At 33.8% G+C, this 22,247-nt stretch overlaps 3 protein-coding genes and 1 long non-coding RNA gene across 6 annotated transcripts; 2 read left to right on the plus strand and 2 right to left on the minus strand.

Moving 5' to 3' along the window:
* Positions 1-2,796: 2,796 nt before the first annotated feature.
* Positions 2,797-5,413, minus strand: LOC123209172. The gene is made up of 4 exons (XR_006500986.1): positions 5,272-5,413; positions 4,727-5,143; positions 4,290-4,646; positions 2,797-4,185 (listed from the first exon to the last, which is right to left on the minus strand). It is a non-coding gene; the product is annotated as an uncharacterized LOC123209172 (long non-coding RNA).
* Positions 4,609-6,047, plus strand: LOC123209167. Its single transcript, XM_044626984.1, has 4 exons — positions 4,609-4,821; positions 4,906-4,942; positions 5,022-5,182; positions 5,265-6,047. The coding sequence occupies exons 1-4, from the start codon at positions 4,609-4,611 to the stop codon at positions 5,793-5,795; spliced, it is 942 nt and encodes a 313-aa protein (XP_044482919.1). The 3' UTR covers positions 5,796-6,047.
* Positions 6,048-6,302: 255 nt separating this feature from the next.
* On the minus strand, positions 6,303-14,958 carry LOC123209157 (RNA polymerase II C-terminal domain phosphatase-like 2). 3 transcript variants are annotated; one of them, XR_006500978.1, is made up of 18 exons: positions 14,496-14,958; positions 13,876-14,346; positions 12,939-13,149; positions 12,465-12,622; positions 12,236-12,306; positions 12,029-12,134; positions 11,848-11,937; positions 11,473-11,614; positions 11,131-11,381; positions 10,962-11,010; positions 10,389-10,522; positions 10,253-10,306; positions 9,758-9,854; positions 9,157-9,317; positions 8,132-8,208; positions 7,613-7,822; positions 7,082-7,243; positions 6,303-6,958 (listed from the first exon to the last, which is right to left on the minus strand). XR_006500978.1 is itself a non-coding variant. In XM_044626969.1 (16 exons), the coding sequence occupies exons 1-16, from the start codon at positions 14,763-14,765 to the stop codon at positions 7,720-7,722; spliced, it is 2,445 nt and encodes an 814-aa protein (XP_044482904.1). In that variant the 5' UTR covers positions 14,766-14,958; the 3' UTR covers positions 7,417-7,719. The 3 variants fall into 3 exon arrangements, 1 of the variants encoding a protein (XP_044482904.1); XM_044626969.1 differs by lacking the exons at positions 6,303-6,958; positions 7,082-7,243 and having other exon boundaries at positions 7,417-7,822; XR_006500979.1 differs by lacking the exons at positions 6,303-6,958; positions 7,082-7,243 and having other exon boundaries at positions 7,417-7,822; positions 8,906-9,317.
* A 2,900-nt stretch (positions 14,959-17,858) lies between these two features.
* LOC123227707 (clathrin light chain 3-like) lies at positions 17,859-20,501 on the plus strand. Its single transcript, XM_044652824.1, is given in 4 exon segments — positions 17,859-18,367; positions 18,855-18,985; positions 18,988-19,007; positions 19,848-20,501. Coding segments are annotated over 4 exon segments (915 nt in total). The 5' UTR covers positions 17,859-17,966; the 3' UTR covers positions 20,211-20,501.
* The last annotated feature ends 1,746 nt before the right edge of the window (positions 20,502-22,247 follow it).

Below are 22,247 nucleotides of genomic sequence, written 5' to 3' on the forward strand. Positions count from 1 at the left end.
GTTACACAGCTGCCAAGGCTCCCTGGAATATAAGGAAATGGTCAGGGAAGAAAGAAAGTCCCATAACTTCTTTGGGTATGGATCCTTTTCAAGATTATTCGGAGGTTCTTGCAAAAATAATGGAGGTTTCCAAGAGTGGGAGGAACAGTGCCCATTAAGTGGTTCCTCTCAAGGTGTGATGTATACAGCCCAGTTATGTTGCCTAATGATGATGGAATGGACCCAGAAAAATTCATTTTCAGACAAATCCACTCTATATATCAAGCTTTGCGCATGCTTTGGCTTTAATGAGCCAAGTGGGATTTTTCAATCAAGTCTCTCATGGAGAGATGACCACAAGTGACACCTTTCCAGTCGCAGAAATGGAGAGAATCATTTCATGAGCTAAAGAAAGCAAGTGGGTACTGGACTATTTGTGTTTTAACGGCAAGCAAGGCAAGTCTGTGTCATTTTCAGTCGAAATGATTTGATGCAGCAAGCACAGGGAGGGGGATCATAAGACAAAAGACTGGTTCAATATCCTTGGAGTCTCTACACTATGAATAATTGACATAAACCGATGTATTGGATCAATATGTTATAATTATTATCAATATTTTTGCAACCAAATGAGAAATCGATTCAAGTGGAGGGGGTGATCCGATCTAAATTATAATCAAATTATTTGATTAATAATAGAACCCGTTAATTTTTTAAAAATAATATTTTCAACAATTTTATATAATTTAAACTATTTTATCATCAAAATAAACTTATTTTAATGATATATATATTCAAAATTGATATTTATCTAATTCAATCCGATCTAATTCATCTAGCTAAAAAAATAGTTTTTAACTAAACTAGAATTATTTTCGTTAACGCGTGAAGATCTACCCGGTTAGACTGATTAATTCAATTCAATTTTTAAAATCATAATGGATGCACCTCAATATATTGAAATTGTAAGAATTCACTCAAAACAACTAAAAGACATTTAATTATATTTATCTATGGCTAATCAGTCAGCAAGTTTATCAAAGAATATGAACAATTTGTAATTTTTTTAGTTCTGTGCATGATTTTACATATATTGAGCAGAAATACAAGGATTTCATGGAAAGCAGTGGAACCATATTTCTCTCCCAAATGTGAAAGCAATGACCAAGGCGTGGAAGATTTCTGCCCATCTCAGAAGAAAATTCAAAGGCGTCCTCATAAGAGTCAATCGTGCTTGGATTATTTAATTTATCAAATGAAAAAAGAACTGACACTGCCCAGTCAAAGATTTCAGTCAATGATTCTCTTGAAAGTTGCATGCAGTGTTTTGAGACCTAGTGGTGGAGGAGACCTAGAGGCGGGCCGGATTCAAGCCAAGCCGAGCCGAGCTTGGCTTGCAGCCAGCTCGGGCTCGGCTCAGGTTTTTTATGATCAGCTCGAGCTTGACTCGGTTTGAATTCAGTTCGATTTGTTTACGGCTCAGTTCGACTTATTTTTCATATCAAAACGGTACCGTTTTGTATATATATATATGGATCAAAACGATGTTATTTTATATAAAAAATTTAAAAAAATATATATCGAACCAACCCGAGCCAGCTCGAGCTCAACTTGAACTCGATCAAACCGAACAAAGCCCAGCTCATTTCTGGCTCAAGCCGAGCTCGAGCTCAAACTGGCTCGGCTCGAGTCCAGCCCTAGAGGAGCCCACGTCCAGACGAACTTATGACCGACTCAAGCTCATATAAAACTATATTATTGAAATGGAACCACAGATTTGATTTCTGCTAACACAGATTAAATTCATTTTTATCCAGGCCAAGTCTTAACTAGATTAAAGATTAGAGTCAATCCCAATAAGATAGATTAGACATGTCAATTAAGCTGAATCAAATGGAAGCTTAATCTAAAGCTCAAAATTTAGATCTAATCTAGTATTATAATATGTCAAGCCCAATCTATAAGTTTTCGGATTGGATTATAAGCTAATATCCATGGGCTGCCCTAATCCATTACTGTTAAAAAATTAAAAAAATTAAAAAATATATATGATAGTTGACTTCTACTCATTTCTGGCACAAGCAGAAACCAGAATGGCTACTAGCTTCTTTTTTCTTTTAATTTTGTAACTTTTTTCTTATATATAATCTTTTTTATTTTTCAATTTTATTTACAAATTTTTTGATCTTTCAATCTCAATTTTTTTATTATATTTCAATTTTATTTTATCTCATCAATTTTCTTTCAAAAACTATTTAAATTCATAAACAATAATTCTCTATATAAATTTTTTTACAAATAGATCCAAAGTCAAATGAATTTCATATATTTCAATATTATTTATGTAAATAATTGGTATAGTATATACATTTTATTTATATTTATAATTATATAGTATGTAAATTTATTTATTTCTATTATACTATAATATTTTTATCATATAATCACAATATTCCTTTACCACAAGTAAGAGATTATAAATAAAATGTTTGAATATTGTTTTCAATTTTAATAATTAAAAAATAATTTATGTTTAAATTTTTTTATTTTTAAAATTGTTTAAATGGGTTGGGTTTTAGACTTTTAAAATTTCAAGGGTCAATCCAGTTCATGAACACCTCTAGGATGGACTAATAATATCAATATAATACAATTTAAAATTTAAAATAGATTTTAATCATTTTGACGTTAACTTAATGGTCGGAGTCATCTAACAATGGTCAAACCATCACCCAACACAATTCATATGATTTAATCCCAATTCAAACTAATCAAATGGTTAAAAAAAAAATTAAACAAAATAAGATTTGTCACCAATTTCAGATAAGACCAACTGGTTTTGTCTAGATTTCTAAACACTTGTTGCATTATAGGTTCCACCAATATACATGAAAATAAAATATTCAATCAGCAGATCAATAATACAGGCCAACCCCCTGATCCCTGTGGGTCAAGCCCTTTGAAATCTAATATTAATTGCCAAAAGACCTATTCCCATCCAAGTTTTGATGTGTTTCCAAATTCTCATTCATAATATTTCAAAACCCAAAACACCTACTCATGGGTGTTAACCTTAACCAAAACCGTTAGTTATAGAGAGTAAAATCATCATTTTACCACTAAACCATAAAACTTTAAGAGTTTATATTATTTTCACCCATATTTTTGAAAACTAACATTCTCTCCTGCCCAAAAATTTGAAAAATTCATTTTCCCCCCAAAAGTTTTTTCTTTATTCTCCGGTGACGAGAATCCACTACCACTGTCGGTCGACCACCACAACATCTTCTCCAACTGTTGGCCTTTCCATCGCAATAGGTTCGTTGGATTAAGATAAACTATCTTCGTCCGACAAAGAGATGAAAAATCTTTTCATCTCTTTAGCCGAAGAATCGTCTTCATCTAGCTAACAGATCCACATCAGACAATTCTTCTAATGTCAATCCGTTGGTCAGATAAAGACAAATTGTCTTTGTTTGGCTAAAGAGAGACTTTTCGTCTCTTAGTCGAACGAAAATGACCTGCCTTTGTTCAATGAACCTACTTTGATAGGAAGGTTGATGACTAGAAAAGAAGATGTTAGGGTGGTCGGCCAATGACAACAATTGATTCTTGTCGTTAAAGAACGAAGAAAAAACTTTTGGCAAAAAAATAAATTTTTTAAACTTTTGGATAGAGAGAAATTGTTTGTTTTTCAAACTGATGGGAGAAAATGATATAAATTTTTAGATTTTAGAGTTTAGTGATCAAAATAACGATTTTACCCTCTGTTTTAGTTAAGGTTAACAGTTCATAGATAAATATTTGGGTTTTTAAAACCTTATAAATAAGACTTTGAAAATACAGCAAAACTTAGGTGGGAATAAGCTCTTTGCCATATTAAACCCGCATAATTCTCCCCCTTGCAGGGATGGGGCACGTCTAAACTTGAGATGAAAAAAGCCCGGGCTTTAAGGTCCGAGCCCAAACACTGCGGTAGGGCCCAGGCTAAGCTGGCCTGCAACACTCTTTTCAGCCCATCTCACAGAAAAGAAAGACTAATTGCCACTGCTTATCTGCTTTCACGGGAAAAAATGCATGTGAACACAGCAGACATGGAGCTGAAAATCTGCCCCTACGCCATTACTGGAGTGCCACTAAAGCAATGACTTTGCAATCTTCAAAAAGCTGAAGATAAGAACATCAACCTGAACCCTAAAAAACCAACTGAAAAATCCAACAGGAAACAAAAAAAGTTTTGATATTTTGAGTGAAAATTTTTCTGGGCCGGAAGAAAATAAAGAATAAATAAATAATAATAATAATAATACTTGGAAAATGAGGTGGGACAGGTGGCAATGTCTACCGTTGAAGGGAATGGTGGGGATTGAGAAAGAGTGACCACCGACGGTGACGTTTTAATGAAGTCTCTCGAAATGCAAACTGTTTAATTTGCTTGAGATTCTCACGTTTGAGTTGAATGGAAGCCAGATTCAACCAACCCCACGTGGAATCTGATCCGTTCATTTATCACCATCTGCTCCAATGCCATTATATACCACACTGTGTTTTAGCATAGCCACTAGAAAGAAAAGACAGATGTTTCAGCTTACCGGGTTGTAACTTGAAGTGGGTAACGCACTGAGTGAGATGGAAACCTTAACGAGTTCTGCAGGCTCCAAGTTAACCTTTGACAAGCAGAGACACAGATATTTCTTTTCTTCGAAAGAATTGTATGTTAATAATAGACCCCAGCTTACGTTTTTACCTTCCAAAAATCATGTTAATGGCCGCTTCTCGGAACTCTTATCTCTCAGAAACAAGACTGTGCAGGCTATCTCTTATATCCAGGCTGATTCGCAGGTCTTTTCCCCTTCCCTTTTGGGTTTCTTCATATTGTTGTTTACGGTGGTTTTATGAACAGGCTAAACACTTTTACTGATGCAGGGAGAAATGGAGAATGTGGCTCAGGAGGAACATATATGTAAGTTACAGCTGATCTTGCAAAGCTTGAGATCGTTGTGATATCTTAGCCTGATGAAGTCAATGATTCTGTTGTGCAGATGAATCCAATACTGTTCATGTCAAATTCCAGATACAGAAAGAATGTCGATTCGGCGAGCGGTTTTTTGTTGTGGGAGATGATCCTATATTTGGCTTATGGGACCCCGAAAGTGCAATTCCTCTGGATTGGTCAGAAGAACATGTTTGGAGTGTGGAGCTGGTAAGTAAGATATATGTGCACACTTCTGTTTTCTGAAAGATAAATTTGGATTTGATATGCTATGTTCGATATTGTGTTTCAGGATTTACCTGTGGGGAAAACAATCCAGTTCAAGTTCATGTTGAAAGAAGCCACCGGCGACATTCTGTGGCAACCAGGCGCTGATCGGACGATTCAGACTTGGGAGACTAAGAATACAATCACCATTCTGGAAGACTGGGACAACGCTGAATATCAGAAAATAATTGAGGAAGAACCAGCGGCTAATCAAAATGGAAAACTTGATGTAGAATCAGAAGTTATATTGGCAGATGAATTTATTCAGCCAAAAAAGGAACTGGTCTTCGGCTTAGGCGACACATCAGATGCAGCTAATACTGATATGGATCGGTCGACAACACCGGACAATCGCAGAGCCGCAACAGTCAACAAGAGCTCAGATGATGAAGGAAATCTAATCTCCCATGAAGGAGAACCAGTCTTAGTATCTGGCTTGACTCCATTAGAAGCAGTGTCAACTGAAACAGATATTCAAAATGAAAATCAGTCAGCTGATGCTTCGCTTGTAATGAATGAAGCTCAGAACCATAGTTTACCTGAGGTAACTGCTTGATGAGTGTGATGTTCTGTCGTTCGATTATCTTTTATCCGTCTTCATTTCTTCTACTGCATTCACCAGCTGCAAGCAATAATGTTCCAGTTTCCTTTACCCACATCTTTGGAAAAAAGGCTCTTTCATTTTGTCAATGTTGAAAGGCTGAATCTTAATATCATTGTTCGAAACAAGATAGCAGTGATAGATGCATTTTCTATGTACTAAATTCTACCAGCAGTAATCAAAGAAGCTCAATTGTTTACTTGTTCACTCAATTACACATACCAAAAGTTCAAATATTCATCACAAAACATGTTGCCAGAATTTATGAACATGAAACAGAACGATCATCTAAACAGTGTGATTTATACTGTAATCTTTATAATAACGCAAAGGTCCCCTCATTGAAAATAAAATGTCATTTAACTGTAGATACAATGTGACATGTGTGTACGTTTTTCCTATTCTATTTAATTTACTGAGATTAGCTAATATCCAGTTAGAAGAGAAGCAAGAACCTGAGAGTGATCCGCAAAAGGTGAAAATTTTCGAGGTAACCAGAAAACTTGATGTTCCTCGTTTAGACAAAGAAGAAGAGGAGCCTAACAAAACACCATTGCAAACTGACGTTAAACATCTTGATGACCTTTCTCTAGCCAAAGAAGAACAGGATACCAGGGAAGAAAGATTCGGAAGTAATGTAGTGCAAAATGACATCCAATGGGGTCGTAGAACGCTACAGATGCCTCTAACTAATTTGGGGTTGCTGTAACATATGTATAGTAGAACAGGGAAGAAAGATGCTCCATTAGTTATTAACTGTAACTGTGCAACTCATCTCCGAATTTTTGTAGTAACCTGCCATGAACAGTAAAGCGTGAAGGCTTCTTGTATGTACATACGTATCAACTTCATTCCTTGACCCTATAACAGTTGTATGGTATTATTTGTGATGCCCAGCATTTATTTTATTAGTGAATGTATACCAGAGTTATCAGGTACTTGATATATAAAGAATGGCAGCCGTATCCGCATGTATAATTTCTCCAGTCCCAAATCAAAATGAAGCAAAGCTTCGAGTGGCCGCAAAGTTTGAAACCTCCGCGGATCTTATATAGGTGTTGTAAAACTTTATTGGAGTATAAGGATCGAAAGGCAATGCCGGACATACAGGAGCTCAACTGAATCAGAAACAAAACATGAAGGGCCACCAGTGATTTGTCTATTCTTGTATAAAAAAGCTCAAATATGTGTACTAGAATGCATTATTTATTCTAACAAAATCTTTACGCTTTCTCTCTCACCTTCAAAACACTTCCGTTTTCTCACTCTCTTTCTCTTTCGTTCTCTTTCGTTTTGGCAATTAGGTTTTCTTCTCTCCCTTTTGTTTCGTGTCTCCTGCTCAAATCTACACCTCTGATTCAAATCCGTTCAAACTTGGCCACCAAGAGCCGCCACCGGCACCTCTGCAGCCATCCCAAGTTAAAATACCAGTCATACTAAGATCAATGTATTGTGGTATCAGGCAAGTCCACCACCAAATAAAGTCACTATTCAATTTGACTAGTCATTCTCCAGTATTTATTTTCTACTCAAAAGCAAAAACTGCATAATATAATTGTAATTTAAGATTCAGAACTGGTGCAAATTATTAAAAAGGTGAGTGAAGAAACATGAATAATAATTTCATATATCTACAAAACCAAGATGAGACTCTATTTGGTCCGGGGGTAAGCTCTGCCCTTGACATTCACTACAGGCGGAAAAAGTGTGTAATGAAAAGGGACAGATCATCTCTTCAAAGCAAAACAAAATTAAAGAAGAGATGTATTCACCTCCAACGGAGCCAACTTCGGCTCTGCTGGGGAAAGTGGGCAGATGAATGTACAAATGGACCATTTTTCTCTCTTTGATCTGGGTCTATTCTACACTTTACTGTTTTTCATGTAACAGAATGCCCATTCTTCTGCTGTCGAGAGGATGGTAAACTTTCTGAACCATGAAGTTCTTCCTTTGACCGTTTGCTCGGAATAAACTGTGGTGATCTGGAAAAATCCACAAAGTACTCATATAAGAAACTAAAGATCAACTATCACCAAGCTCTAAGTTATATTTGCTCATGTTTTCTATAAACATAATTTTTCAAGGTATCAAGTGAACAAATAAAAGCCCAGCGTTCAAGGGCATTACAACAATCCCAGAATAGGGAAGCAAGAAAAAAAGGCACGCATGAAGCCATCCCACCAATGAAGCCTCTCAATCCTATCATTAAAATCTACCAAATGCAAACCCTAAAATTTCCATTATTTATAAATGGATTTAAAGAGAACATGAGAAGGCGAACATTATGTTACCTGGGGAAATTGCCACGTTTTTGCACTTGCTGATTTACAAAACTGGAGGAAGTACTCCCAGGTTCAACATCAGCAGCCTGAAAATGCATTTGAACACAAAAAAAAAAAAAAAAAATCATTTTGGTCTACAAACATTATATGAAAAATCACAAGCCACATCATAGTTCAGTGATCTCCTCATCTAAAACGGAAAAATAATGTTGAACAGACTAGTACTTAATTTCACAGGTTTGTATATACGAGTCATTCTAGATTTACATAATTGTCAGGCTTAACAGAATATAGTGTTTACGAAAAGCATGTATATAGAATGATTCTCTAGCCAAGTCATCCTGATATAAATTTATCAGGACCATGCATATACACCATTCGATCTAGATTGTAAAATATCATTTTAGTTCAATGTATGTGAATATATATGGTCCTGATCAAATTTAGATCAAGAGATCCTGACTAGAGAATGACTACACACACATATATATATGTGTATGTATGTATCTTTTATGTCAATTTTGAAAATATACAAAAATACTTTCAAGGAACTCATTGATAGATTCAAATGCCATAATTAGAGTTATCAATAAACAACATCATACTTTCTACTAGAATGATAGAGAAATGAGGAGAAAATCCCAACTAAATGTATATTCACACTGACAAGGATACTACAGAGAAAATATTAATCTCATTAATATCAAAAAAAAAAAAATCTAAAAATACATGGGAGTACTTGGATAATGGGTAGAAACTAGAGACTGACCACCAAGCCCTTACCTCTTAAATAGAAATACCGCAGCCTGGTCAAGGCAGAAGTAGCAGATATGAATCCAGCTCACTCCCCTTTCAGTGTTCTAGCTCTCACACCTTGGTGCAATGCAAAATCCAAAAAAGGAGTGGTTTCTCCCCAGATAACACTACCCCTGATCTGGAAATTTCTTGCCCACATACCCTTTATCCAAGCCTCACCTATGTTTTTGAACAAAGAAATCAAATCAACTATTGAAAGCATCACTAGGAATTCCCACCTCAGGAGTGCTTTCTTTGCGTAACTCATCTTCTTTTGGCCCTTCATCTGATTCAGGATTGACAGTCTCCCACAGAAATCCATTTTCATTTTCCAGAGAAAGCTTATCAAAATCTCTGTCCACAGCTCCAGAGCGAGGTGTTACATATGCTACATACTTTTCTGAAATACAATGCACACAAAATATATTATTGCTTTACTCAGAAACAAAAAAGAACCAGAGAAAAGCTCAAATAAAATAAAATATAGAGATGACAAGTTTTCCAGTGCATATCCACTAACTTCATTATCATACAAATCGATAAATGTAGTGTCATTCATAAGATAAACAATAATCCCTTAATCCAAGGAAACAACATATCCGACAACAAAGAATATCACTCCCAACAAAAGCAGTTTTAACCATCACCCTCTACAAACAAAGATTTTCTTACTAATCTACCACTTCAACAATTTATATCCAACTGGTTAGACACACGTCAAAGCTCCAAAGTTCCTTGAGTCACATTAAAGAAAATACAATATAAAAATGACCTGTAACAGTGAAAAAAATCTTAAACAATGAAAAGTATGTGACAAAAGTAACTAGTGAACGTTTTTACCTGCTAAGCTATGCAAGGCATTCTCAGCAGCTTGCTGTTGAGCATCCTTCCTTGTCTTACCCATTCCAACACCTATCTTCTCACCGGTGAACAAAACCTGAATTACAAAACCTTGCAAGAGTCAGTAAGCAATCAACATATGCTCTCTTTTAGATTAAAAAATAAAGAGTGAGAAATGGGTTTAAAGAATCTAACTTCTTACATTTCAAGTATTTCCATAACTTTCAATTGCCTAACAAACAAATTTATGATGACAATGAACCCTCTAAGTGACTAAAACAAACAAAACCAAGAAAACAGAAAACAGCATTCCACAAATTTCAATAACATTGTCCATGTCCTTAAGCAATTACACAATAATAAAATAACAAATGCTAATTCAAACTATTCTATCTGAAATTCAAATATAAAGACAATTCAAAATCACAATGCTGATGATTTCACAATACAATAAAGATAAATGAATAACCAAGAAAAATCAAAATTTTCACTGACCTCAACAGAAAATTGCAAATCCTTACTGGTGCTTACAACAGACCTGAACTCAACCTGCACCATCAGACATTATATGTTACAAGGATCACGAGGCATGTAAAATGGCTACAAAACTTCAAGGCAAAGCACTGTGTACCTTTGAGCTACATCTCTTTCCAATTTCTTGCAGCACACCAATAGACAGATGGGATGGTAGGAAGTTCATTTTTCCACCATCAATCTGAGCCTCTTTGCCATTAGAGGATGCATGATTTTGTGATACACCAACCTCTGCAAGAACTTCAATCAGCAACGAAATCTTCTATATGACTACATAATCATATAAGTTACACCCAATACAACCTAAGATAAGCTTATCATTGCATGCAATAAAAGTCCAACAGTGTAATTTAATAAATCTAAAATAGCCATTTGATTATCCCCAGGTCAGGCTTTAAGCTCTGAACAGCCCAACCTTAATCACAAATTAATTTAATAAGATGTTGTCACTAATGTTCTTTACATTAGGTATGTGCTATGATTCTTTTTCTCCTAGCAAGTACACACTAACAAATAACATCTTATGACAAAAGTGACTTCATTTACCTGCAAAATGTTTCAAAACAAGGAAAGTTCAATTAGATATTTTCAGGATGAGGTAAGAAATGGATTTTGCAACCAATAAATATATTTTATTCAGACTAATTCAGTTGTCAATAGAGTCACAAACCTGAAGGCTGAGTTGTTGGTAGAATGTCTTGTCTATGCAAATTAGTTGCCTATAGATAACAAAACCTTAATTAGATAATCATTTAATAATGCTCACACTAGTCCTTGCACATAAATATAAACATTATCAATGTATGTCTCATGAACATCCAAAGAAAATTCAATCATACCTCTTCACCCTTCCCTTGGGATGCATGTGAAAGTACACCAGTTGAACTTGAACCTGGTTGATTATTTTGATACACTCGGTTAACATCTTCTTCCATTATCCAGCCACCCTGTGCTTGCATCGAGGATGATGATGTTTGCACAGGTAATCGAGGTAGAAGAGGAGGCTGACTTGAGCTTTGATTCCTTAAATCTAAACCAGGCCTCACAGAGCTGTTCTCTCGCCTAATAGGAGCCCCAAGCAAACTAGGTTCTATAGTAAATTCAAAACAAATTATGAGAACAAAATTCAAGGCATCATACCCTTATTTTTTAAATAAAGAATTTCCTTATTAAGTCCATACTTTGCGAAGGAATGAGTGTTGCTGAAGATGTTGGACCAGTGGCATTCAGATTAATTGCAACTGGTGGCTGAGAAGTTTCAGATTTCAAATCAAAATTATTCTTCATAGGGTTCACAGCTGAGTCCACAACATACTTCTCATCCTAGAATACAAGAAATAATATCAATGTAGGAGAAAATTCTTAAAATTTCCAATATAATACATGTAAAAGAAGTAAGAACTAACAATGGGAAAAGCTTGTTATTAGCAAAAAAAATTATGGTTCATCAATAATTGTAGATGAAGTCAATTATGCCTTAACCAGTAAAGACTCAGTCCCAATCAACCCAGGTCTTCTGGAAATAATTTTTAACCATATGAATACTCTAAACATACCAGTTGGTTCAATCTCCTCTCCACTTCAACTCCATTCATTCCTTCACCGACTGGGGTGTTGGTATTGCCATTTGGTACAAAACTGGCATCCTGCAATTCAGTAACATCTACATTAGCATACAAAGAAAAACATGTACTTTTATTCAACAAATTAGAAATTATATAGTTTCAGTTCAAGTACCTCTGAGATCAAGTAATTGCTCACATCAGGAGCAGGTGGCAAATTTATCATATCATCCTCATAGGAGATTTCAGATATTCTTCGTAATAAATTCTCATCAAACTCCCTGGAAAAAAAATGGCATAAGAAATAAAATAAAATAAAATAACAATTAAGACTGCATAAACATCAATAAGATTTTAAAAACACAAAAAAAACAGATCTTACTTAAAAAAGTAACCTCTGACATTACAAGCAACATTTCTTGCCACACAAAGGACTGGAACAGCACTTGCTGTCTGGTAACCAGAGAGAGAGAGAAACAGAAAAGAATTAAACAGAGAATCTTTAGCGTTATTACATTTATATCAATAATCCAAAGAAATAATATGATAACGTACTCAAGAAAGGAAAAAACACATATATCAATTTAACATTACAGATAGAAACTTTGAACCTCAGCTTGAGGAGCATAATACGGACTGAACGCAGGAACTACATGAACTCGAGGTTGGTCCTTATCTTCCCAAACCTTACAACGATCATCAATCACCATTGCCATCTTTGGATGGCACATTCCATGCTGAAAGACATTTAACAAAGATTTCTTGGAACCTGTTAAAATAATAGAATTTTTTTTAAAATGACATGAAAGAAAAACCGAGGTGGGCTACTCAAGCCCCAGCAGTAAATATTTCATATTCCAGGTTCAATAGTGCACTTATGAAAAGAATTTGCAAGATCAGAAACAACTTAACTGACAATGAATATATAAAAGTAAAAAAAAAAAAACACTGTGGTTTGACAAAATAATCTAGTATAACATAAAAGATAGAACAACTTCCACCAATTACATGTTATAGTAAAACAGCACATCAATATCCCAGTATGAACAAAGGCAAAAAATATTCTTAGAAAATAGGTTACATGCCTGATTTCACACAAACAACACGATCCAGGAGTTGCTTTGAACTTATCAAGTGTGCCTCAGGGTCTAAAAGCCTCCACATTTCTAAGGCATAATCTCTTTCAGCCATGGTACAAACATACACTTCAAACCTCTTGCGTCCTTTCGCAATCAAATAACTTTTCAAATCTTCCCATGCAGGTCGTAACCTCACAAGCACACTAGTATCACGATTCTACATAAACAAAAGAACCACTAACAATCAGATAAAGAGAACCACTAACAATCAGATAAAGAGAACCACCTAACATTTCAGTTCAGGTGATGGTCACACTTGATATGCCCAATATATTACTCATGTAAAATTAAGTACTAGTAAATCATATATTTAATGAATGAATACACTAGATGAAGTCCATGCAAGTCCTGAGCATCATCCTAAAAGACCACAGAAGTTCATGATACTCAAAAATATCACATAACAGGACACAATGTATGCTATCACTCCAATATCACCCAATAAGAACAATAAAACTGGCAGATAGAGTTACTGCAACATTCTAAAACTCCTATGTCAGGAAAAACGAATTACAAAATACATTTTAGCTTCCATGACCAAACATTACATACATCCATGATTTCTTTAATGCAATCACTGATTCTGCTACTCAATAATTAATCAAAGTGTCATATCTATGAAAGTTGCAGGTAGTCAAGCACACAATGGGTCATCATCATTGCACAGGCTGGCGCAATTTAATTTCTACCCTCTAATCATGGAAACACAAGATTTTGACAAATTCACCATATCAAACTAATTTTACATTGATTACTCCATACAATCCGAATTAATCACAAGTAGTGGACAAATTTCATGCACAAAATAATAATAATAATCATAATAATAATAACAATAATAATAATAATAATAATAGCTTCAAAACAATGAATTGCACCAAACCTCAGGATTGATCCTCGTGAGAACAAGATTCCTTTCCTGCAATCTGATCACAGGTCGAACAATTCTCTCATGGTTATCAGACAGTGAAGGAACCTCCTCCTGTTGAATCTTAAACATCTTTCCATTATCCATCACAAAATCATTCTCTGTGTACTGCTTCAACAACATTCGATCATCCAAGCATCGCTTCAACTCAGTAGTCATTCCAGCAGCCCGAATTGAATCAGTCTCTCGAGCAACCCAAGCTCTAAGAGCCTCAATTCTATCCTCAAACGACTTCATCGTGTTGGCAACAATAAGTGTTTCATCAAGATCAAATACAATCGCTAAACACCTTAAATTCAACATTCCTAAACAGGAATTGTACAGACCCAAGGGAACCGCATAGCACCAAAAGCACGGATACTTCTTCTGCTTACTTGGCATCGCCACCAGGTGAACCTCCTCATCTCCAAAAACCACAACCGCCGTCTGTATAACCAATTAATACAAATTTAATACCATTTAATTCAATTGAGTCAGTCTATCAAATTATTCAGTCATAATTACAATCAAATCCACTGACATTTCACATTAACAAACGACAGACAGTTCAAATGGAAATTATAACTTAATAACACCTTCAATTCGTAGTAGCAAGCGGCGTGAAGATTGATCAAATTAGGTTGTTCAACTGGAGACGAAGATTCGAGCTTACAACGCAACGAGGATGAAGAAATCGTATGGAGAATTGAGAGAGGAATGCATCGCTCGCTGCCGGGAGACAAGTGGTGAATCCGAATCTCGTTGTTTGGAAACTGCAAAATCTTGTCCGACACCGGAATAGTATCCAATTCTCCCAAACAAATATCGCCGTGATAAACCACGGATTTGTACCCTAAACGACTCATTCAAAACACTCTCTGATCGCACAGCTGAGTGTACAAAGAAGTAAAAACTTTAAAATGTGAGAAATTTTCTAGAAGATTTTGAAATCTTTTGAATCTTTTTTTTCTCTCCTCTCTCTCACACTAAGGACCTCCAGGCTTTTCCCTCTTTCTTCGCACAGTGTCCCCCCCTCTCTTTCGACGGGTTCAAAAGCGAGAGTGGCTTCTATATTTATAGGCCAAGGGTTCGAGGTTTATTAATTTTTTAGTGTTGGTTCTATCTAAATTTACGAAAATACCTAGAGGTACGGATTCTTGCAGCGGAAAAGCGAGTGGAAGCTCATGCTCTTTGTGATGAGGTGGGACCAGCTATCACACGTGGCACTCAAGCAAGGGGTTATGTTGAAGCGGCTGCTTGTAAACCGTTTGATCGGGAGCTCTTTTAAATTTCATTTTCTTTAAGCGTTTTTTTTTTAATATTGAGGATAATCTTATTCATTATTTTGTTGACAAATTTTCAATTTTCTTTCTTTGGAAATACTTGTTAGAATAAAAGAAATTTCAATTATATAATAGGGAAAATTTTTTGGCTTTTGTCAAATTGGAGACTAATAATTATATGATTAATAACACGTATTTGAGTTAAATTGAGTTGTTGTAAAAGTTAGCTTTAATTCAATTTAAATTAAAAAAATAATTTAAATAATAGATGAATTCATTAAAAATAAACTAGAAATAAAAAAATAAAATTTGTTGAAAAAAGGGTTGTCAACAAAAATAAAAAATAATTGAAAAAACGAATTTATTCGTATCTCACTATATTCGAGTTAGCTTTCAAACTCAAATTGAGACTACTCCACCTAAAATTTGATTTATTTTAAACCAAATATTAAGTTAAGGTGGCTACCCCAACTCTAAGGATTTAATTAATTAAAATAATATTTTTAATGTAAAAATTATCACAAAAATATATTAAAATGTACCCATTAATATTGTCTTTAGTAAATTTATATATATATATATATATAGAGAGAGAGAGAGAGATAATTATGGCATTTAGTATATAGTAATAATAAAAATATTAGATATTAAGTAGTCAGACTTATCCTTTATATTATTTAGTAATAAAATATTATTGTAAATTTTATTATATCATTAATGCAACATTTAATTATATAACAAATTTAATAAGGTAATAAAATTAATTAAAGATAAATTATTAATGTAGTTTTTTTATTCCCAAATATATTATCCTATCACATTTTTTCCATTAAAATTAAACCTTTTTTTTTAACTAAATGGACTGAATTTTACACTTTGATATTAAATGAATCTAACTTTTAAATTTTCTTGTAGAAAATACTAAAGTTTTGATATTTTATATTGAATATATTAAAAAAAATATAATTAGAATTGTATATTTTGTTTTGTTTTTTAAATAAAATAATTAGTTTATCACCTTTAATAGGAAATAATGAAAGTTGTATCCTTTTAATAGAACAATTTAAAAGTTTAATTGATTTGATAGAAAATTTTGAAAGTTTAATCACTTAAATAAGGAAAATAAATTACAATTTGATCTTTTCAAGAATAAAAGATGACAATGCAATACCTCTATGTGCATTATTACAATGATTATTATGATAAACTCAAATTAATTGGAGCTCGAGCTGTAATTAGTTCAAACTCAAATTAAAACTATCAAATTTAATTTGAATTAGTGATAAATTTGTAAAAAAAACTATTAAAAAAAATGTTATAAAAAAAGAAAGTCATAAAAAATATGAAATGTTGTGAAATAAGATAAATTTGTCAATAAATTTATAATGAGTAACTACATTCAAGTTAACGCAAACATTAATTTGATCTGTCTTAACTTGAATTTAGCTTTCTGTCTAACACAATAGTCCCCATGTCTATTAACGTCAAAATGAATAATTACAATCGAAAAATTCAAGCGTTAATAAAAGTTCTGAGAAGGTGGGCCCAAAACAAAAAAGAATTGAAGGGCAATAATAAGAGGCCCAACCCAAGTACACAGTTAAAATTTGACCTATTTAAGGACACCCATGTACCTACTCAATGCAATCTAGGCCTAGGCTCAGGAAGTGCAAAGGATGTACCAAGAAGTTAAAAGGTTTAATTTTGTAGACCAATTTTCTACTCTCATAAAAATATGCTGTTGAATCAATCACAATTTATTGAAATAGTATTGGAAGTATATTTACCTATGGGGCTCAACCGGCGAACCCTTCCAATGATCACTCTCACTGTTCTTTTATTTTTTTCATTGTTGAAAACATTGCAAGATTGATGCAATTAAGAGTGCATATAAGTCAAACTAATTATCATTTAATTTAAGTTTTATTCAATACAATTATTTAATTTTTAAATTTAAATTCAAACTCAATGTGTTCAAAATATTGTTGGTTCAAAACAAAATTCAAGACTGAAAATAAAAACTTGAGCTAAACGCTCAAATTTATTATTAAAATTTCAAATTTTTCAGAGTTTATTAGTATTATAATAAAACTGTGTTACAAACTCTTTAAATTAAGTAACAATAAACTTATATTCGATTTGATAATAATCAAATTGAGTTATAAATAATAACTGAACGACTTAATTTATTTATAGTCCTAAATATAACATATATAACTATCTAAAAAGTATAGGTAATATTATAAATAAAATCGATGTATTTTTGTATGATTATATAATGTATTTGTTTTAATTTTTATTTAAAATAATTTAATTATATAATATAAATTATACGTAAAATATTATTATAAAACTTCAATATTGAAAAAGCCTTGTAAGTCGGACACATGGGATGTTTCAACGAATCACAAGTGTGTGTCTATCAGAAGCGTGGCCCGCGATCACACCTAAACACTCACTCGCCGTAGGATTCCACGTTGTGGAACCTTCTGTCACGCAATTGATGATGAATAGTAGAGGTGGTGGGGACAGTTAAGCAAAAGGTGGCGCTGTCTAAATCAGTTAAACATCAGAAATAGTAGATTCCCATTCTACCTAATGACATGTCAATTTTTCATTCGCTATCACAGTAAATAAACCCATTCATAATCTGACACGTTTGCCGTAGCAGTAATTTTGCATTGCACCACACTAAAAATTTTTTTCAAGGACAGCGAGTAATTTAGTCTTCAATCTTCACCGAAACATTTGACGGAGAGATCGTCAGGGGTCACAGTCCGAATCATGTCATCGTTTACCGGCTCATTCGGTGACGAGTCACGACTCAGCGGATCGACTCGGCCCTTCGATGACGACGGCTACGATCCTCGTCTTTCTGCGCAGCGATTTGACGCATCTTTCTCCAACTTCGACGTCGACACCATAAAGGAATCGGCCGGTGACTCGTCGCCTATATTCCCTAGCCAGTCGTATGGCATCGGAGATGAAATCTTCTCATCGAATCCGGTGCCGGATACTCCATCGCCGCCGTCTATATACTCTGCCGGTGGCGGATTCACAACTTTCTCGCCGGAGCAAAACGGTAAGAGTTTTCATGGAGGTCTAGTTGGACTGGACGATTCGATCTTACCACCGCCGGCCGAGATGCCGCCGGAGGAAGGCTTTGCTCTCAGAGAGTGGCGTAGGTGAGCTGGCGATTTCACTATATAATTCTGTAGAGATTTGTAAAAGATATTAAATTATTTCGGTTTCAACTTATTAAATTTTTTTTCAATCTTCTGATAATCATGCTTATGCATATATTTATGGTTCACTTTTAATTGAATAATTAAATATTAAACTATATTTATTGCTTAATTAATGAGCCTTTAAATCAAAATCTGGAGTGGATATGATATTGGGGAGGTCTTAACTAGCCGTTCCAGTAACATTGTAGGCCAACAATGGCCACTATTAGATCTCTCTAATGGTCAAATAGATCAAGAATCAGTACAGTAATTGATAACTTTTTTTTCTTTTTCACATTACAACTTTCCCATGTTAATATTGTGGTCAATTTTATTAAATTTCGGGCAAATTAGAGTATAATGTTTCTATTAGCCATGTGTATTTGTTTACACATAAGTATGATCTAGGCTGATTTCTACCGTTATTGGTTGTGAGGATACACAGACAGAATGCTATTAGACTTGAGGAGAAGGAGAAGAAGGAGAAAGAGATGCTACAAGAAATTATTGAGGAAGCAGAGCAGTACAAAGTTGAGTTCTATAAGAAGCGTGCCCTTGCAATTGAGAAAAACAAAGCTTTAACAGGGAGAAGGAGAAGGTGAGATAAGACTACACACTATATAGATTTTTATTTTTATTTTTTACGTCAATGTTTATTTTACGTGTCTTTATTTTGACAAATTTGCATATTATAGTAGAGGTTGAAGCTGTTAATTATTGTGTGTTCTAATGGTATATGTTAAGAAAGATTCTTGTTGTCGATAATCTTAAAGAAGTACATTATTCGAAATGTTCATTGATAGACTTGAACTCCTGTGTTTCCAATTCCTATATTCAGGGCACAGACCTTATTCTATTAGTATGAATTAGTTCATTGATTTGATCTCCCTCTCTTCCCAGCTAAGCATTGGCATATTTGTTACTGCACATAGTTTGATGGTGTTTATCAATTATTCTTCTTTATAGTTTCTTTCATTGTTTTACTTTTTGGAAATTTACAAGGCACTAAAAGAAATTTTTTGCCTAGAATTGGAAGTTTAATTTTTTTAGGCAATTAGAATGTGCAGTTAAGTCTGGCATTGCATTGAAGGTGGTTGGTAAACAGTAAACTTGTTGACTTGAAGGTATCATGAAATGCATGTTAAGAAGATAATAAAACATGATGAAAATAGGCAGTTCTACTTTTCTATATTTTTTATGTGCTATATTAAAGACTTGGGATTGGAATGCTACAATTAAGCATTTAAGCTAACTCAGAAGAATCGGACGCGAAGATAAAAATATGTATCAGCAAAACTAAGAATCATTTGGTTTTTTGTTTTCAGGATTGAATTTATCAATTATTCAGGTATACTACTTGATACAGATCTAGTATGAGAAGTGTTAATTTATGCAAATCTTACACATCCTAATTTCTGTACTGGATATAATATGTCAGCTGTTTTTGGCAAATCGGGAGAAGTTTCATTCTGAGGCTACAAAGACCTGCTGGAAGGCAATTGCTGAACTGATTCCCTACGAGGTGCCAGCCATAGAGAAAAGGGGGAAGAAAGATCAGGACAAGAAGAAGCCTTCCATTGTTGTGATTCAGGGACCTAAGCCTGGAAAGCCAACGGAACTCTCTAGGATGCGACAAATACTTGTGAAGCTCAAGCACAATCCTCCGACTCACATGAAGCCCAAACCACCACCACCACCGCCTTCAGAACCTAAAAAGGATGCTAAAACAGGTAGCCCTCCTCCTCCTACTGCTGCTCCCTCTAAGCCCACTGCTACTCCTGCGGCTGTAGCTGCAGCTTGATGGATACCACACTGCCAGTTGAATCTGCTGTTATGAAAAGTAATATCCAGAGATGTTTATTTGTATGATATTACACACTATTGGTGTCTTAAGTCAGTCTTTATGATGTGCTTGTTGAGGCATGTGGCATTTTTCTTGTAGAAAGATTTGTTATTTTTCCTGTATCAATTTTGCTGAAGTTTGGGTGTGCTTTTGTGTAGCCAACTTGTTATTTGATCTTTACATCTCTGCCTTTCAAGGAAACAAATGTCATCTGCAATTAAGTAATTAGATTGGATGATTGATTTGCAACCATAATTGTACTAGTATTCATAGAAGATACTTTCAGATCAGAAACATTTTGGATCAAAGATGTGATCTAATGAACACAATAGTACAATTCAGTATATGCAAAGAGAGAGAGAGAGAGAGAGATGTTTTTAAAATTGTTCAACCCATTGTTTGAGAATTTATGTTCATTGTGGTCAAACTCCAGCAGAGTAAATGTAAATGTTAACTGAGATACCATTGTAAGTTGTATCAAAGGGTGTAAATGAATTATTGAAGCCTATTCAAATAGTTTTTGACTCAAAATAGATTTGATTATTTTAAAGGAAAGCTCATGTTTGATTTCATTGAGCCCAATAGTGTTTGGCTCATGGCCGAGTCGAGCTCATCTTAGACCTGGCCACGGTTCATGAACCGACGGTTTCGGTTCGAAACCGCCGGTTCACGGTTTAAAAAAATAAAAACTCTGAACCGGAACTGTTACAGGACGGTTCGTAAATCGGTTTGGAATCAACAGTTCCAGTTAATGGCCCCAGTTCGAAACCGACATTAAACCATTGGTTCTAATTTATGATTCCAATTTATTTTTTAATTAATAATTATAATAATTAAGAATAAAAAATTAAAAAAACACTTAGATTTAATTTTTCAGTTAAATTTTCTACGTATCCATTTGAGATTTAAAAGAATCAAAGTCTATGTGGTTCTATTTACTATTTTTCGAGAATGAATAAAATAAATTATATAATTAATTATAAAAGATAATGAAAAAAATAATAGATAATAAATAAAATTAATTATAGAGATAAATTCTATAATTAATTATGAAATTGTATAATAAAAAATAATAATAATTAAATTATATAAATTAAAATTAGAATTGATAAAAATAAAAAAGGAATTTAATTAAATTTGAGATAATTTAATTGAGAGAGTATTAAGAATTAAGAGAATGAGAATGAGAAATAAGAGATTTGAAAGATTGAATAATATTTATAAATAAAATTTTATATTAAATTTTTTTTTAAAAAAAGCCAAACTGCCACCGGTCCCTGCAAATGTTTTAGAAGCAGCCATATTTTAGATTTTGCAGGGGACCCGGTCCAGTAAATGATTAAAATATGGCAGTTCCTTGCAAGCATTTGCCGGTTCATGTAAAAAAAATATACCGGTTTATGAAATTTTGAACCGTTGGTTCATGAAACCGGACATGAACCGATGGTTCCATGGTTCGAAAATATTAAAATTGGAATCGAACCGTTAAAATCTGGTTTCGATTCTTGTTTATACCGGTTCCGGTTTTGACGGTTTCAGTTGTGATTTTGAATGGGTTGGTTTCGGTCCGGTTCACAGGTCAAACCAGCCCGTGGCCAGGACTAGCTCATCTTGATTGCCTTAAGATTCTTAAGCTCAAAATTAAACTCACAGTATGGATGAAATTTTGATTTAAGCTAAAACTTAAAAACTAGATTAGCTTACCCGAACTGATTTAAAAAATTTATTTAAACATTTTAATGTTTAAATTATTATATTTAAGCCTCATAACTTTATAAATTTAAGAGTAATTACTCTTACATTCAAAATTAAAAAAATTAAATTTTTAAGTGTAATTTATAATTTAAAAACTTTAAAGGTTTATTGATATCTCGTTTGAATTGAAATAGGAGTTTACGAGCTCACCGAGTCAATCATTTTCACTAAAACCATAAATTTTGTATTCAAATATTTTCAAACCAAATCACACCAAAACAAAATAGCATTGAGCTTTAC

This window comes from Mangifera indica, chromosome 1 (assembly GCF_011075055.1).
Source record: "Mangifera indica cultivar Alphonso chromosome 1, CATAS_Mindica_2.1, whole genome shotgun sequence".
Lineage (NCBI taxonomy): Eukaryota > Viridiplantae > Streptophyta > Magnoliopsida > Sapindales > Anacardiaceae > Mangifera > Mangifera indica.

Bases quoted from the DNA above. Each gene is read 5' to 3' on its own strand.
- LOC123209167 (XM_044626984.1), top strand. From the start codon at position 4,609: ATGGAAACCTTAACGAGTTCTGCAGGCTCCAAGTTAACCTTTGACAAG. The intron at 4,822-4,905 runs GTCTTTTCCCCT...TTACTGATGCAG, and splicing joins ATATCCAGGCTGATTCGCAG to GGAGAAATGGAGAATGTGGC. The intron at 4,943-5,021 runs GTAAGTTACAGC...TCTGTTGTGCAG, and splicing joins GGCTCAGGAGGAACATATAT to ATGAATCCAATACTGTTCAT.
- LOC123209157 (XM_044626969.1), bottom strand. From the start codon at position 14,765: ATGAGTCGTTTAGGGTACAAATCCGTGGTTTATCACGGCGATATTTGT. The intron at 12,307-12,464 runs GTTCAAAGTTTC...TCTGGTTACCAG, and splicing joins ATTATGCTCCTCAAGCTGAG to ACAGCAAGTGCTGTTCCAGT. The intron at 7,823-8,131 runs GTAACATAATGT...GGATTTTTCCAG, and splicing joins AAACGTGGCAATTTCCCCAG to ATCACCACAGTTTATTCCGA.